Consider the following 18,183-nt stretch of genomic DNA (forward strand, 5'->3'; position numbering starts at 1 on the left):
CTCAGACACTTAAAAGTTCTTCCTGCTTGACAAACATCATCCTTTTTTTCTTTTTCTTCTTTTATGCTGGGGATTGAACCTGTACCACTCTGCCACAGGACCACATCCCTAACCCTGTGCTGTGTATTTGATGTTTACCCACCACAAAGGGTTTGTCTGAATTTACGTGGCAATAGGCTAACACTGAATACATTTTCTCAGTCTACAAATGTCTTCCAGAATTTCTAACATTCTACCTCTGAGGAGGCAGAGAATACTATTTCATTTTCCCCTCTTACCCTAGGCTGAGAATGTCACTTCTGGGGCATTGTCAGGAAGCTGTCCATGTAAATAAACAAAGGATTTGAGTCGGAGTTTTGAAAAAAAAAAAAAAGACCCATAACAGCAAAGGCAGAAATGAACCTCTGGATTCCGATCTGCAGGGCCGTGAGCTATTCACTCATTTGACTGAGAACTGAGTGTAGGCGCTACAGACTCGGCGATGAACCAAGCACTTTTTTTTTTAATTGATTTAAAATTTTTAAAAACTTTTTATTGGTTCTCTGTGAATTTCACATCATGCACCCCAATCCCACTCATCTCCCCATCTCCTCATACCTGCCCTCCACCCTTGCAACCTCTCTCACAAAGGAGGAAAGAATCTGTAGTGTGTCACAGCTGCGTACATTCTTGACAAAGTGACTTGGACTGGAGGCAAATGGCTGTAACTAGCACTCGGGAGAAAGAAGCAATAGGTGTGAGTGAGGCCTACCCGAGCTACAGAGTGAGTTTCAGGCTAACTTGGGCTGCAGAGCAAGACTGTCTCAAAAAAAAAAAAAAAAGCTAGGCATTGGGAGGTGGAGACAGGAAGATTAGGAGTTCAGAGCCATCCTCAGCCACATAGTAAATTTGATACGCGAGACTTCAATAAACAAAAACAAAAGAATATAAATAACCAAACAAGAATATAAACAACCAAACAAAACAACAAGTACCCGAGTAGAGCAGAACAGACAGAAATACAAACAAGTTTCCACAGGGTGTCTAAACTGCATGTGGAAGTAGCTGCATAGTGCAGAACAACATAGAAGGGTTCATTGGTGTGCTCTATGAGTCGGGAGTGATTTCCTGAGTGGTGTCTGGGGGTGCATAGCTTTCATTTAGGAAATCAGTCACAGAAGGCTTTTCAGCGGTGGAGTAGCCCACACTGAGGCACAGGGGTGGCACCGGGGTCTGGCTGCTGAATACTTCTTTTTGGTTCCCTATCGAGTAGCAGGACAGGTGGATCTACTGGACAGACTGGCAGACCAAGTCCATCCAGCGTGTCGACAAGTACTCAGGCCGCAGCAAGGAGACAGTGCTGGCCAATGTGGAAGGACTCATGGATATCATCGTGGTGTCCCCTCAGCGGCAGACAGGTGGGCCCCCAGGAATTGAGCCCCTTTCCTCACAGTTGGTGGGACTGGCTCTGGTCATCCCAAGGGCTGTTAGTGGCCAACATAATTAGAGCCACAAGAAAACCTTTGGGCTTGTGTTTCATGTTTTTTAGACCTTTGCATCCTTTATGATTATCCCCTTCCTGCCCTATTGTCTGGGGTGAGATAGCATCGGATTTCCTCCCTTTTGAGAAGTGTGAGACTGGGAGCCCCTATTCTGTCTTAGACCAGACACATCTGCTTTACCTTCAGGGACCAATGCCTGTGGTGTGAACAATGGTGGCTGTACCCACCTCTGCTTTGCCAGAGCCTCTGACTTTGTGTGTGCCTGTCCTGATGAGCCAGACAGTCACCCCTGCTCTCTTGGTGAGTTGGATAGACTAGCTTCTTGGAACAACAGAGCCCTTGGAAAGAGAGGGGATGGCAATGTCAACAGTGTCCTTTTAGGAAGCATCATATTGGCATAATGTAAATGAGCAGTATTCTCGGCTGCGTGACGCTCAGGACTGGCTTTGTCTGGCCTCTGGCATTTCCTAGAACAGAAGTCTAGGGCTGGTGAGATGGCTCCGCGGTTAAGAGCACTGACTGCTCTTCCAGAGGTCATGAGTTCAAATCCTAGCAGCCACATGGTGGCTCACAACCATCCGGAATGAAAAACAAATAAAAAGACCTAAGGGCTCAGATTGAGCGAGGCCAGAGTGAGCAGGTTCCAGAGAGAGCGGGGGCCTGGAGCTAGTGGGGCTGGAGCAAGAGGGAGAAAGGGAATTGTGGGGGTGGGGGGAGTTAAACAAAGTCTAGACTCCCAATGTCTTGCTGGGGATCACCAGATCATCATCTCTATTCTTAGTATTTGTGAGCCAGCCATTTTTTTTAGAATCACTAATAGTAAATCCAAATCCCTTTTAAATTTATAGCAATAAATGCAACTACCTGAGGTTAGAGCCTCTGAAAGATTCTGTCAAGACTTCCAGACTCTTGAACCATATATAGGTTTCTAGCAGCCCATTTCAATCCTCTTTTCTCCCCAGTACCTGGCCTCGTGCCTCCTGCTCCCAGAGCTACCAGCAAGAATGAAAAGAGCCCAGTGCCACCCAACACACTGCCTACCACCTTACATCCTTCTACCACCAAACCCCACACATCTCTGGAGGGGACAAAAGGAAGGTAAGTAGGGTCAATACAGGATTGAGGGTCTGGATTCAGACCACTATGCCCTACTAGTAGAAAAGCATTGTCCCAGCTTCATAATCTGGCACGTGGGAGATGCATCCCATCATTAACCACCAGTCGCTATTATGTGGAACACAGGGTGATTTTAAGATGTAGATGGCTGCAAATGAATCCCTCTTACCTTTTAAAATTGTGTGTGTGTGAGTGTGTGTGTGTGTTTGTATGCGCGCGCGCACATGCGTGAACATGCAGGCACATGTGTTCTCAAGAGCACACACACAGCCACATGGGAGAAGTCAGAGGAGGATAACAGGTGTCCTCTATTTCTATTCCCTTAGACAGGGTCTCTCACTGAACCTGGAGCTCACTGTGTTTTTGGCTAGGCTGGTGGCCAATGATTCTCCTGTCTGTGCCCCCCATTGGTAGGGTCATAGGCATGTGCAGCCATGCCCAGCCTTTTACATGGGTGCTGGAAATCCGCACTTGGGTCTTCATGCTTGCACATCAAGTGCTCTTATTCACTGACCCATCTCCTGGATCCTGATGCTCTTTTCATTTCTGAGAGCAAGAAGCTTAAAAACTTCTAGAGAAATCAATAGGGAGGAGGGTCTTCCTGTATTCCGTCTGTCCATCTGCCTTTGCTCCCGTGTCACCAGTCTAATATTAGGGTTTTGTCCTAAGAGAAACTCCTGACTGAGATTAAATATTTAATACACTAAAGTAGCGTCTGCATTATGACTTTATAACTTAAATGTGATAGCCTTAGCTGATAACGATCCCAAGTCTCAAATAAAATATACATATATGCATGTGCATTCAATACACACAGACACACATACACATACCATTATCAAACAAGCAAATATAACCATATACAGTCTTCAAAACAAGTATAAATATATTTCATTAAATTTGATGCACTGACAACTACAGTTTAAAAGGTCATTGAGCTGAAAGCAGAAAGAAACAATGACTTCGAAATACAAGTACTCTAAGCTCAGTGTCTCCAAAGTGCCAAGATTTGCACGTGGTTTCATGCAAATGCTCTGGGCTCTGCGCTCTGGGCTCTGGGCTCTGGGCTCTGCATTTTGGGTAGTTTGTAAAGAAAACAAACATCCAAGTGTGAACATGTGCCTTTCTGAATAACTTTGAAATGTTAGCCATCATCTGAAGTGTAAACGCCACACATGCTAGGCAAGCAATCTACTGCTGAGCTGGGCTCCTAGTCTCTAGTTTTATTTGGGAAACATCTGGACCCTCCTCAGACCTTTTTTCCTGGGTGTGTACATACACATTCCTATATGCATGCAGAGGCCAGAGCTCAATGTGGAGTGTCTTCCTCAGTTGCTTTCCATGTTATTTTTTGAGACACGGTTTCTCCCTAACCTTAGGGCTCACCAGTTGTTTAGGCAGACTAGCCAGCAAGCTCCATGAATCCTCCTGTCTCCATCTCTCCAGTACAGGGATTACAGGTGTTCGCTGCTGGGGCTCAGATCCTAGGTCTTCATACTTTCCTGGCAAGAGCCCAGTGAATCATCTCCTTGGACCCTCTCTTTTTAAAACGCTCATAGAAATCAGCCCTCTGTTAGTTCTTTATAGCCTGTGGTAATATACGTTTTTGACTATTTAAGTATGTTAGCTGGAATATAATTTAAAAAACAATCCCGTATGACTAAGCAGAGCATAGGTGCCAAAAGAAAAATGTCTCCTCTATTCTTTTTCCTAGTTAATATGACATTTTCATGTGCTTGTGTCCTACACCTAAAGAAATAAAAGTAATAGTCATAATTAGCATTTCTTTCATATTTTACTTATTCTCTGACAAATCTATAACATATCCACAGATCCAATCCAACCCACCTCTGAGAATTCCACCTGGATTTTTTTTTTTCCAAGTAGGGACACAGTGTAGCTCAGGGTCCTCACTCAGGGTCCTCCAAGTGCTGGGAGAGCAGCTCTTCACCATGCCCACTTTGCTCAGACCTTTGCCAGTGGAGTTCTAGTTATGATTCCTGGTATCTTGCTGCTATCTGTCTATATGGCTCTTCTCCGGGCTCTTGGGCGGTGCCTCCAATTGCTTGCTATAATATGCCAGAGTGGCCTTCTGAGCGCTGCAACCGCACCAGCTGCGCACTCCCTCTGGGTGTCTTGCTTAGTCCCTTGTGAAAGAATGGAGGGAGGAAAAACAATTTTTTTTAACCTTGTGATAACTAATCGGATTTGCATGTTTTGCAGCTGCTTCTTGTAGTAGGTTTGAATTGGCATCCTTAGAACTCTGTCTAGCTCACTCTAAAACTGCTACTTTTAAAGATATATAACTGAAAACATATTTAAACATGACATAGCAGCTGGGAAACACTGGTTTCTTTTGCCATCCTCTTTCTCCATTCTCCCTCTCTCTCTCTCTCTCTCTCCCCTTCCCTCAGTTTTTTGAAACAGGGTCTCACTATCCTGGAACTCATTCTGTAGACCAGTCTGGCCTCAAACTCACAAAGATCCACCTATTTCCGCCTCCCAAGTGCTGGGATTAAAGTCCTGCACCACTATGCTTGGTTTAATACATAATCTTTTTCATTTCACTTTTGGAGGCACATATCCCAGCACATGTAGAGGTCAGAGGACAAGATGTAGGAGTTGGTTCTCTTCTTCTTCTCTGTGGATTCTAGGGATCAAACCCAGGTCATCAGGCTTGGCAGTGGGTACCTTTACTTGCTGAGCCATCTCCCTGACCCCTTGATAGAGTCTTTCAGGTCTGAAAGCCCTAATCACTCCCTTTCCTCCTTCCTGGAAGAGGGCTTCATGTCTCTTTCTCATGCTCCACAGATGCTCTGAGAGGGATGCCCAGCTGGGCCTCTGTGCACATTCCAATGAAGCTGTACCTGCTGCTCCAGGTAGGGTCCTAAGAATAGAACTGTCATAGAAAAGAAGAATCTTCTGTTTATCTGTTTTTGAAACAGGCTATCTATTAAGCACGTAGGCCACACTGGCCTCAAATTCTTCAATTTCCTGTCCCTTGTCTCCCAAGTCCTGAGAGTAAGATATGGATATGCCACCACTTTATATGGGCTTATATGGACTTAAGTCTCCACTTGTTTCTTTCCTGGTTTTTGTGAAGAGTGTTATAGGCAAACTCTTTTCATTGACTAAGTCCATAGAAAAAATAATCCTAAGAGTCATCACTTAAGTGGCAGCTAGAAGGTGGTCCTTAGTCCTTGTCTGGCGTTCCTTCCTTCTCCTAGGTGAGGGACTGCACATCAGCTATGCCGTCGGAGGACTTCTCAGCATCCTGCTGATTTTGTTGGTGATTGCGGCTTTGATGCTATACAGGTAACCTCAGCTCTGCTACAGGGGGGACATGTCCTCTGGTCGCTGTTAGCCTGTCTGGGTTCTCTTGAGGCTTCACAGTGAGCTGAATACACTTGCACACAGCCTAGCATCACCTCTAGGCCCCTGCCTGGGTTAGGGAAAGGAGAGAGTGGGAGCCTAATTACTCTCCTGTGCTGACCTCAGCAGTTTCCTTATTGGATGACTGACTTTTTCCATATCCCTCTCTCCCTCAAACCATTGGAATGGGAAATGGTCTCCCTGTCACACCAACACAACCTTGTACCTTAACATGGCTGACACGGCATTGCTCCCTAGAAATCACTTTGAGAAGACACAATGTGTCATTTGGGATCTTTTTTTTTTTTTTTAAGATTTATTTATTTTATATATGTGAGTACACTGTAGCTGTCTTCAGACACACCAGAAGAGGGCACCTGATCTCATTACAGATGGTTGTGAGCCACCATGTGGTTGCTGGGATTTGAACTTAGGACCTCTGGAAGAGCAGTCAGTGCTCTTAACCACTGAGCCATCTCTCCAACCCGGGATCTTTTTAATTGTCTTTTTCTTCCCAGTACTTTAATCATTGCAAACAATAAAAAAAATTCTGAAAATAAAATAATAATAATAATAATAATAATAATAATAATAATAATAATAATAATAAATAATAATACTTGGTTTTTAGTGGGAAAGTATAAATACCCTAACATAGTATCTTGGAGTTTCTTGCTATAATGAAACACCATGACCAAAAACTTAGGGAGGAAAGGGTTTATTTTTGATTCCACATCAAAGGAAGTCAGGGCAGGAACCTGGGGGCAGGAACCAAGGCAGAGGCCATGGATGGGTGCTGCTTACAAGCTTGCTCTTCATGGCTTGCTAAGTCTTTCTTTTTGTTTGTTTTTTTTATTTTTCTAAGACAGGGTTTCTCTGTGTAGCCCTGGCTGTCCTAGAACTCTCTCTGTAGAGCAGGCTGGCCTCAATGTCAGGGATCCATCTATCTCTGCCTCCTGAATGCCGGGGTTAAAGATGTACGTCACCACACCCAGCTTTCTATAAAAACCCAGATCACCAGGTGGGCTTGGCCTTCCTACATCAATCTCTAATTAAGAAAATACCTTACAGGCTTGCCTGCTTACAGATCAAATCCTATAGACCAGCATGGCTCTCAATCTTTCTAATGCTGCGATCCTTTAATGCAGTTTCTCATGTTATGGAGACCCCAACCATAAAATTATATTGTTGCTATCTCATAACTGCAATTTTGCTATTATTTCTGTTATGAATCTTAATGTAAATATCTGATATGCTGGATATCTGATATATGACACACACTCCCATGAGTTGTGACCTACAGGTTGAGAACCACTGCTATAGATACATTTTCTCAGTTAAGGTTCCCTCCTCTCCAATGACCATAGCTTGTTTATAAACCTAGCCAGCACACCCAGTAACAGAGTCTGAGCTTCAGAAGGATTAGATTATGTCTACCAGTATTCCAGCTAGTAATCTACAGGGGTGGGATTAGAACAAAGGCCTATCTCCTCCATAACAAGTAACCTAAAAGGGAGTGAGCACTTGTGGATCAGAAATCTGGATATACCTTCACTCTGTGCTCAGCTTTGAGGTCTCTTGCAGGTTGTAATCTGGGTGACAGCCAGAGTTATGACCTCATCTCAAGGCTAGACTGAAAAAAAAAAAAGAAAGAAAGAAAGGAAGAAAGAAATCCTTCCAAATGTACTGGAATAATTATTGTTGGCAAATTTTGGTTCTTTACTGGCTGTTGGGTGGAGGTCTCCCTCATCTGTTGCTTGCCTATGGACCTTTCTATAAGTCAATTTCCAACATGGCAGCTTGCCCCCTTTAAAGAGCAGGAGGGAGGGAGGAAGGATGCACCACTCAAGATGGAAGCTGATCTCATCTTTAATACTTTTGCATAATGGGTTCACTAGAAGTGAGTCACCAGCTCTGGCCCACACTCAAGGGCCGGGATTCAGAAGGGTGTGGGTGCCAGGAGGCAGGGTCATGGGGACCTACAGACAGGTTGCTTCCCACACATAGGTTACATTGTCCCCCCCAGTCTTATACCTATAAAGTTCTCAACTGATTTCAGCCCGATTTTTCCTCTTGAAGACACAGAAAATCCAAATTCACGGATCCTGGAATGGGAAACCTGACCTACAGCAACCCCTCCTACCGAACTTCCACTCAGGAGGTGAAACTTGAAGCAGCTCCCAAGCCAGCCATGTATAATCAGCTGTGCTATAAGAAAGAGGTAATGATGGAAAGTTCTATTTAGGTTTTGCTGGGGTTTGAGGAGAGGGTGGGAGGAAATAGGACTGAATTCCCTGAGTGGATTAGTAGAGACCATGTGGTATCCCTTTACCATTGTGGAGATAATAGAAAACTGAGTATAGTTTGGGTTTCTGCAGAGATCTAGAATCTTTGGGGGACCTCAGTAAAAGCAAGGCTAGAAGACTCAGGTCTGAAAGCTGGGCGTGTCTATTTCCCTGTAGATCTTCTAGGTTTATGGATGCTTTCCTCCTAGAGGTTGTCACTCCTCTGTGCTGTATCCCGCTGAAGCAAGGAGGCTCTTTGAGACAACACCCGCAAACCTAAGAACTGGACTCTCTTTCCCTAATCTCTGATTTGGCAAAATAGTACCTATTGTTGGGAATGGCTAGTTTTTCTTTGTCTTTGTTCTTAGGGTTTTAAAAGATTTTTCTAGAAACCTGAATATTTATGTGTTTTTATTTTCTTAAACATTTTGTTAAGTCAATGCAAAATTATTTACTGAATATTCAGGCATGAAAAATAGTCATCTTTCCACGGGGATCTGAGGTCTGAGATGTCAGAGTTTCCTAATTGGGTAGAACCTGGTTTCTTCTAAAATCCTGTAACCTCCAGAGAATTTTCCCTAAAAAGACTCAGCCTGCTCTGGCTGTTAGCAGTCAACGGAGCAAGACCCTTGTTCTCCACTGTAATTCTATATTTTCTGGAATGAAGGATTCCTGTGTTTTAAAAAGCTGCCACTGTAATTCACAAGACTACCTACAATCCTGGGAATGGGAAACCTCTCTATTTCTGAGAAAGACTCTTGAGAATTCTTGAGTTCCTAGAATGTGGGGTGTCCCAGAAAAGAATCACAATGAAGGCTGTCCGTTAGTACTGAAAAATATGTCTGAAGACCTGACTCAGCAGTTCAGCGTACATGAAGCCTGTGCAAGGCCCTGGATCTGTCCCCACTACAGCCAAAAGGAAAAAAGAAGACCATTTGACCTCTTTCTTTTGTTTTCTTCTTCTTCCTCAGCAGCTCTTCCATCCCTCTGATAGCCTTTCACCCTTTCTCTTCTGATTTCCTCTCGAGTTCAGGTACCTGTTGCTCTTTGTGTGTAGAGAAAGTGATGTTTCCAGAACTACCTCTGCCATGTACCCCACTTCTCCCTAACTTACCTAGTGCATTTCTGCGATGAGGACTCTCAAGGAGGCTGCATGCTATCACAAACTCACTTAAGCTTGGAGGGTTGCTGAGTGAATGGGAGTCTGTATGTGTGCTTGCAAACTACCTCTATCTCTCTGCGTGATTGAGGGACGCCTACAAGGCAGAGCCCATCATCAAGAATCTAGCATAGCATCTGTTTAATGTAGGCCCTTAATAACTGTCTATGGAATGGAACTGTTACTCACAGAAAGCAATGGTTGGAGACTACGAGTGAGAAGACTACTCCAGGGACAGAACCCAAGCACAATGGCCCTTTTGTTCTTAGTGGTGGCAGGATAATAATGGGAATACCCCACAAGTCAGGAATGAGGCTGCCTTTGAAGAGTTCGTAAAGGAGAGAACAAGCCAACAAGCCAACGTTAAAGCTAACCTTAGAGTGATGCAGATCACTGGGGGATGGTCTTCATGGACACACTTCCACAGTAGCCTCCTCCAAAGAGTTACAGGTTACAGACTTGTTAAGAACACAAATACAATGATTTCCCAAGCCCCACTCCCCAAATCTTACCTCCCAAATTTTCTTATCACAATTAAAAAAAAAAACATTCAAAGCAAACCAGTACATAAAAATTTTGAATACGTGCACACTGAATTGCTTCTGCCAGTTGTTTTTGATTACTTATATCTGCATGATGTCCCATTAATAAATCACAGGGATGATGTAACAGAATACACAGGATGTGAATGCATACTGGATTGCTTTGGATTTCATCTATTGGCATGATGTCCCATTAATAACCCATGGTGGCGCTATAACAACAGCTAGCATGTTTTCACCTGTCCTGTGTCCAGTGCTCTAACAGTTGCATCCCATGAATTGTCTCACTTAACCCTTACAACAACTGGGGACACTTGTAGATGCTGGTGTTTTCCTATGCTGTAGATGGGAAGACTGGGTTTTAGAAGTGTTGAGTAATTTGCTCAAGATAACTAAATAATAAATGGCTGGTGTAGGGCCAGAAGCCAAGGTTTTCCCCCTGCTTCTGTAATAATGTAATTACATAATCACAGTTGCCCTTAGGTGGGATCTCATATTTGCTTTGGCCACATTGGTCTAACAGTCTGTGGGGGTCTTGTCCTCCCTAGCCACTTCAGTTCAGTTCTGCTTCCATTTTCAGCTCACCACGAGGTCCTTTATAGAATGCCAGCCAACCATGGGTCTCCATTTTCTACCCCAGGGTGGACCTGACCACAGCTACACCAAGGAGAAGATCAAGATTGTAGAGGGAATTCGCCTCCTGGCTGGGGATGAAGCTGAATGGGGTGACCTCAAGCAACTGCGCAGCTCCAGGGGGGGGCTTCTACGGGATCACGTATGCATGAAGACAGACACAGTGTCCATCCAGGCCAGCTCTGGCTCCCTAGATGACACGGAGACAGAGCAGCTGCTGCAGGAAGAGCAGTCTGAGTGTAGCAGTGTTCACACTGCAGCCACTCCAGAGAGACGGGGCTCCCTGCCAGACACAGGCTGGAAACACGAACGCAAGCTCTCCTCAGAAAGCCAGGTCTAAGTGCCCACATTCTCTTCCCTGCCTTCCTGTTCATTCTCCTCTGTGGACTTCTGATCCTTGTGCTCACATAACAGTGCGGGCCCTTTCCCATGCGTGCATCTCCCTCCTCCCACCCCAAAGTGTTCCCAACTCCCCATAGAACCTGTTAACTCATCTGAGTCCAAAACTACCTGGGGACAAGAAGTGAGGGCACATTTCAAGAATTTAGACCTGGATTTTACCATGAACTTCACCTCTTGCACTCTATCCTGGGCCCCGTGAAGCTGGGCTCAGTGTGATTCCTTGTCAGCACAGAGCTCCATCTCCCTTTGCCCTGGCACACTATGTGCCTGCCCCACAGCACCGATGCAATTGATGATATAAGACTCTGGTCTTCCCCATCACAGCTGGCACGATGGCCTCTCTGTGAACTGGCCTGCCATGGGCTGGGACTGGAGGTCACAGGTAAAAAAAGGTAATGGATAGAGGTTGAGAGAAGGAAGAAGCAGCCCAGCTGGTCTGGGTGTTTGGCAAACCTCCAGCCTCAAATGTTGGTAATTATGAAAAACCTTTGGGGGGTGCACTTGAGCCCTGGGATCATGTCCATTGCTGGCAGTGGACATTCTCCTCACCCAGGAATCACTGCTTCGTCCGTTGTGATACAGGTGAAGTGTGGGTATGGCTTAAGCTCTCCTTCCTCTTGCTGGAATGTCTGGGGCCATTTCTACCTAACTGGAGGCCCCTGTCATGGCAACTCACTAATAGGGAATTCCCTCCTGGTGCTGCTCTTGGCCAGTACTCTTCTTAAGCCTTTAACTGTGCTGTGAGTTTGAGTGAACATGGAGTGGGCCTTGGAGAGTAGGCTTCTTTGGAGAGTAGGCTTCTAGAACATTTAAGAAGGTCTGCAAAGATCAAGCATAGTATCCTACCTGAGCTTCACTATTCTGCCCTTCTCTCTCCCATTCTCTGGGATTCTAAGGGAAGCAATTCTGTCACAGCTTTTCAAAGAATGACTAGACGTTTTCCTAAATGATCAGGAAGAGCAACTAAGAGAGACACAGGACACCCAGGGGCTCAGGAGAAGTATTGTGAGGTTGAACCTCTTGAGTTCATTCTCAAGTGCTCAGGGATCCAAGTTCATGGACATAGCCTGTGGCTCTAGGGTGTTAAAGGTCATGTGCCAACTCTTCTCGGCCCCTGTCCACACTAAAGTGCCACCATTAGCTTCATGCTCCTTTAGGCCGAGGGCTTCTCTCAGGGGAGCTGAACTTTTTTTTGGTGCTGCCCTAGACTCTCATCCTTGTGTTTCACTTCTGAGAGAGAGGAGTCCAGGCTTGCTTTCTCTAACCGATCCTGTATCAGCCCTGTCTCTAATGTCCAGTGAGGAGGAGGGTCAATGAAGATGTAAAGTGGTGAGCGAGGAGTGGAGAAGTGGTGAGAACCAGTCCAGAGCAAGTCCAGGTGCTTCTCCATAGAAACTGAAGCTCGGGAGAGATTGACGGGCTGAGAATGAAGGGGAGGGCTTTTAGGGGAAGTTTCCTGACTTAAAACATCTTTCATGGCTTATTGCTATTCAGAGATCAGCCGCCAGGCATATGCATGAAAAACAGGACAAGATCAAATCGTTTCTGGTCAGTTATTAAGAGTAGGAGACAGATGTCAAACATTAGTCTTGTTGTCATTAGCTAGGCCCGGATCTATGTCTACACATAGAGCCAGGGCAGGCCAAAGGCCTTTTCCAGTACACCAACTGAGAAAAGTACAGTGCCACTTCTAAGAGGAAAGACGGGCATTTCACACAGAATGAGACAGCATTTGAGCCTTTAAATCCATAGTTGGGGAGGAGGAAGAAAACAGAAGCATGCTGTCCTCCTGCGTGGAAAGGGGCAAGGATCTTATTGCACTTGGGCTGTTCAGAATGTAGAAAGGATGCATTTGAGGAAATATCTACTTGAGCACTGATTTACTCTGTAAAAAGGGCAAAATCTCTCTGTCCTAAACTAATGGAAGTGATTTTCCCATGCTCATGTGTAATGATTTTAACATTACTCACTGGAGAGATTGGACTTTCTGGAGTTATTTAACCACTATGTTCAGTATTTTAGGGCTTTATGATAATTTAATATAAATTTAGCTTTCTTAATTATTTTGGCTGGCTTGGAGTCATGACTAATCTTGCACCTGCACTATCTGGAAGACCCATGCTGTGGAAAACCTACGTGGGGACATCACCTCTAATGTCTTCAGAGATCCATGAAGGGAAATAAGGGGTGTGAGGTTTGTGTTGGAGTTTCAACTCATTCTGAGAACAGAGATCACGGTGAGAGAGTTGACTGATATATCATCCTGATTTCCTTTAGAGGATGGATGATAGAGAGGTTCATCTTGGATGCAGCCCATTGGGTTGATAGAAGCTGCCTGAGGTCCTGTCAGGAAAGGACCACGATCATGATTGTTGGAGACATCTCCAGGTTCCAAAAGCTAGTGTCATGACATATATACCATGAATCTTCTACTTCTGTTTTCATTCATCGAGGGCTCCCATGTCACAGAATCTGACTTTGCCTTGCAATGATGGTGACCAGCAAAACTGTCCAACATGGTATAAAAAATCCTGGAATGGGAACTGGGTTCTATCTCCAGCACCACACACATTTGGAGCCATTTTTTAAAAAGCTACATATTGCCAGGTTGCGGTGGTACACACCTTTAGTCCCAGCATCAGAGGCAAATGTAGGAGGATCTCTGTGAGTTCAAGACCAGTTTGGCCTACAGAGTGAGTTCCAAGGCTACAAGGGAGAAACGGAGTCTCCAAAAGCAAAAACAAAAACCTACATTCTCCTAATGTGCTCACTGAATCTTGAGGCTGGAATAAGATGCTAAGGAGCCCTTCTCAGGTTATCTGGGTGTGTTATATTCCAGTGGAAAGTAGAAAATGTTCTAGTCCTAATACTATGCTGCTTGTAGAACTTAATTTCAAGTTTCTCATGATTGATTTTTCTAAACCCTAAACTGTTGCTAGAATAATGTCCTCTCTCAAAGTACCACCCATACCTAAACAATGCATGGTCTCACAGCATTTGGAGTCTATTAGCTGCACCCTCCCTCACCACCCTCTATTCCCCTGAAAGAATAAGATCAAGAAAAATGATTTAAAAAAAAAAAAAAAAAAGAGCAAGAAAGACTTGGGTTTGACTGACAAGTGATCTGGTGTACCGGAAGCAAAACTCAATGCAATAGTTCAAGGTCAACCAAACCCTTTCTCCCCCAACATTCTTTAAAAAGAAAACAAAATCTCATTTACAAAGAAGAATCTTGATGTAAAGCTTGAACCCCATACTGAAGAACATGAGCCAGAGTCTAACAAACTGGCACTAGGGAGATAGTTCAGTCAGTAAAGGCCTTGCTTTGCAAATACAAGGACCTGTGTTTGATTCCCAGAGCCCACAGAATCTCCCCCCCCAAAATAAAATGCTGTGTGGCATCCATGGTGGGCATGGTGGCAGATGTGGTAGACCAGCCTGCTCTAGTGAATTCAAGGCTAGCCAGAGCTACATAATGAGACCCTGTCTGAGAGACAGAGAGAGAGGAAGGGAGGGAGGGAGGGAGGGAGAGATGATGATGATGACATGTACTTGAAATCCTAGCACTGGGCAGATACTGACAGGTGATCCCTGGGGCTTACTGGCCAGCAGCTTAGCCTAGTTGTTAAGTTGCAGGCTAGTAAGAACCTCATATTTCAGTGTGTATGTGAGGGTGTGTTGTCTGGATGGCTCCTAGGGGTGACTTCCAAGGTGGTCTTTTGGCCTCTAGGTATACACAGTACCACAAAATTCTAATAAGCTAGACTCATGGTGGCACATGCCTATAATCTCAGCACTCTGGGGGCTGTGACACAAATATTGTGAGTTTGAGTCCAGCCTGGTCTAGTGAGACTGTCTTTTAAAAAAATGAATAAAACAGGGGCTGGAGAGATGGCTCAGAGGTTAAGAGCACATCTGCTCTTCCAGAGATCCTGAGTTTAATTCCCATCAACAACATGGTGGCTCACAGCCATCTGTAATGGAATCCAATGCCCTGTTCTGGTATGTCTGAAGAGAGCCACTCACATACATAAAATAAATACATCTTTTTTTTAGAATGAATAAAACAGGTTGGAGAGATGCCTCTGCCATTAAGAGCACTTGCTCTAGACGAGGACCTAGATTCTGTTCCCAACACGTATATCTTTGCTCGTAACCACCTGTAAGTCTGGTTATAGGGAATCTGACACTCTCCATGAGGGCCAGGCACACTCATGGTGTAGTTAGGCAAAACCCTCCTATGTATAAAATGTGTGTATGTTTGTATGTGTGTATATACATATATTTTTTAAATCACCAAAATGGGTTGGAGAAACAGTCCAGCAGTTAAGAGTGTTTACTGGTCTTGCAGAGGACCTAGGTTCAGTTCCCAACATCCATATGGCAGCTTATAACTGCCTGTAACTCCACTTCTAAGGAATCTAACACTTTCTGGACTCTATAGGTATTGAAAGCATGAAGTGCACATATAGACACATACATTTAAATATAAATGCATATATATTTGAATAACCAGTAAAAAACTAACTATATTTTTGCAAATAACATTCAAAATGAAGTCAATGCCTTTCAGTATTATAAAAACAAACAACAAACATTGGAACTTAAGGTGAAAAGGTCTGTGGCCTATAGGATGATCTTATGAAGAGAATTTTTATATTGATTTAGTGTGAATGCATCTGTGTATGTGTTTGTGTGTGTGTGTGTAAGTAAACATGACATTATGCACATGTGGCACATCACAGACAACCTGTTGAAATTAGTTCTGTGACCCGTGAACTCAGGCATCAGTCATGGGAGCTAGCATGTCTGCTCCTATTGAGCCACCTCTTGGACCCTGATAGGAAGGTCTTTGTGACATGAACTGACACTTATCTGAACCTAGGCCTAAAGAAAACCAAAAGACAGTGACAATTAGCAGCTTAGAAGGGTTTGCAAGAGCTAAGGGCGAAAAGGGTACTAAGACTTGAAGAGTTCCCAGATGTCTATTTATGGACATAATTATAAAGGAAATGTGGTAAAGGCTCTGGGGATGTAGCTCACTGATAGACCTCTTGCCTAATGTGCACAAAGGCCTAACCTGCCCCCTCAGCACTGCCACCAAACAGAGGGGAAAACAACTGAGTCCCTTTTCTGTTTGTCCGAAGTCTATGGCTTTTCCTCACAGAAAGATGACTCTAGTGTTCAGCCAGTCTCTGTTTCCCAGCATTCCCTTGTTTGCCTATTCATTTGTCTTCTAGATCATTCTCCCGCTCCACATAGGGAACAGTTTTATTTCTAGTTAAGACTCCAGCTCCAAACTTTGAACTCCTTAGCATAATGTTAAAACAGATTCGGACAGCCTAAGCTTCTTGAGTTTAAACCCAAGGTAATTGCCATGTTTCCCTGTGTTGGTCCTAAAGAGCCAAGAACTCACATAGCCTGTCCTTCCCTGTGGTTTTTCTCCTTAAGAGCTTGCTGACGGCTAATGAGGTTTCTATCTTTCCCTCTGCCTCCTTCCTCTCTTATGAGGCTGATGTTTCTGTGGTCAAAGTTCCCTAGATAGTCTGCATTTTGGAGGCTGGAAAAATGGACTACAAGAAAAGAAATTGTTAAAAAAAAAAAAAGGTTATTTATTCCTTCATTTAACTGGTACCTATTAACTGCAACCAAGTGTAAGCTAGGAAAGGTTTTGTGATCTTGGAGACCAGTTAAAGCACAAATCCCATAGCCACTTGAGATGTGTATTAGTGTCAGCATTATCTCCTGAGGATAACTCAGAGCACTTCAGCTGAAGGCAGAAGGAATTGAATCATTTAAGCTTTTCCTCTTAGGTTGAAAATACAGATCTACATCCCAGGGTTCGGAGGTTTTGACTGGGATGCAGTTTATTATTATAAATGGAATGAGCACCTGCTCTGACCCTAATGGACTTTTTAAAAGGCCTAAGAGTTATCCAGCAGCCACAGTACTGACATGAGTTTCAAGAATACAACGTTTGCTTTGATCCCTGCTATGTACTGTGCTATACTTGTGTGGAACCATTGGGAGGCCCCTGGGATGAAGTCACAAATAATGCTAATAAGTACACAAAATTATCTGGGCTGCAACAGGTAGTTTTGGTCAAATGCTTACTGAGCACCTACTATGAACAAGGTACTATATAGGCTTCTGCAAGACCTTAACAGGTCCTGCCACTCCCTTTCCTCCACTATCTCTCAGATTCATTTCCCTCCTACCTCCTATTCATCTGCTTCAGCTTCATTAACCTCCTTGTATCTCACACTTGCCAGTTATATTCCAAACATAGGGCTTCTGCCTGACACTTCTACATAACATCATGACTAACTCCTTCACCTTCAAGTCAGCTCTAATATCATCTCAACAAGACCTGAGCTGACCACTCCTAGGCAGGTGGTGAGGTGGTGGTGGTGCATGCCTTTAATCTCAGCACCCGTCAAACAGGGGCAGGTGGATGGATCTGTAAGTTCAAGGCCAGCCTGGTTTGCGCAGCAAGCTCCAAGCTAGCCAGGACTTCACAGTCTTTTAGGGGAGCTGAGGGCACTTTTTAGTGCCCCAGAAAGTAAAGTGCTTGCTGTGCAAGCAGGAGGACCCTGAGTTCAATCACTAATACCAACAGCCACGTAAAAAGCTGGATATGGTAATTTATGCTTGCAATCTCAGTGTTGGAGATGTGGAGATAGGAGCAGTCCTGGGGTTTCCTAGCCAGCAAGTCTAGCTACATTGGTGGTCTCCAGGATCAATAAGAGTCCTGTATTTAAAAAAAGAAAAAAAAAGGTGGAGAGCAATTGAGGAGGACAGTTGATATATTCTTCTGGCCTCAACATGCATGCACATACATGTATATACAAAATTACAGTCTAAATCTAAGAACATACTACATAATTTATGTGTTAATTATCTATGTCTCCTCACTATAACATGAGCTCCTTGAGTGGAGGGAATTTTTGTATGTGTCTGTTTTGTTCACTGACTACTCTAAATGTCTAAAACAATCCCTCCAAAACTAGGTTTTCAATAAATATTTGTCAAATGAATAAGTGAGTGGATTCGGATATCTGATGCATACTGCCTAATAAGGTTGAAGACAAAAAGATTTTGCCATCTTCTTCTAAAGCTCATCAGAACCCAGACAACACACATCCTTTAAATTGAGCAAATCTGAGGTAACCATCAGCCTCTCCCTTTTTTTT

At 44.1% G+C, this 18,183-nt stretch overlaps 1 protein-coding gene and 1 long non-coding RNA gene across 4 annotated transcripts in view; one reads left to right on the top strand and one right to left on the bottom strand.

The window, feature by feature from the left end:
* The window catches only part of Lrp4 (LDL receptor related protein 4), a 56,835-nt gene extending 42,756 nt beyond the window's left edge, over nucleotides 1-14,079 (top strand). For 2 of the 3 annotated variants that reach the window (XM_031371011.1, XM_031371012.1), the window contains exons 32-38: nucleotides 1,253-1,397; nucleotides 1,668-1,781; nucleotides 2,444-2,579; nucleotides 5,409-5,476; nucleotides 5,825-5,912; nucleotides 8,049-8,190; nucleotides 10,536-14,079. In XM_031371011.1, coding sequence (XP_031226871.1) covers nucleotides 1,253-1,397; nucleotides 1,668-1,781; nucleotides 2,444-2,579; nucleotides 5,409-5,476; nucleotides 5,825-5,912; nucleotides 8,049-8,190; nucleotides 10,536-10,928 — 1,086 coding nt within the window. In that variant the 3' untranslated portion in view covers nucleotides 10,929-14,079. The remainder of the gene's footprint in view (nucleotides 1-1,252; nucleotides 1,398-1,667; nucleotides 1,782-2,443; nucleotides 2,580-5,408; nucleotides 5,477-5,824; nucleotides 5,913-8,048; nucleotides 8,191-10,535) is intronic. The other variant, XM_031371013.1, reaches the window with a different exon arrangement.
* The window catches only part of LOC116090476, a 31,898-nt gene that overhangs the window by 10,167 nt on the left and 3,548 nt on the right, over nucleotides 1-18,183 (bottom strand). The window lies entirely within an intron of this gene.

This window comes from Mastomys coucha, unplaced genomic scaffold, assembly GCF_008632895.1.
Source record: "Mastomys coucha isolate ucsf_1 unplaced genomic scaffold, UCSF_Mcou_1 pScaffold15, whole genome shotgun sequence".
Taxonomy (NCBI): Eukaryota; Metazoa; Chordata; class Mammalia; order Rodentia; family Muridae; genus Mastomys; species Mastomys coucha.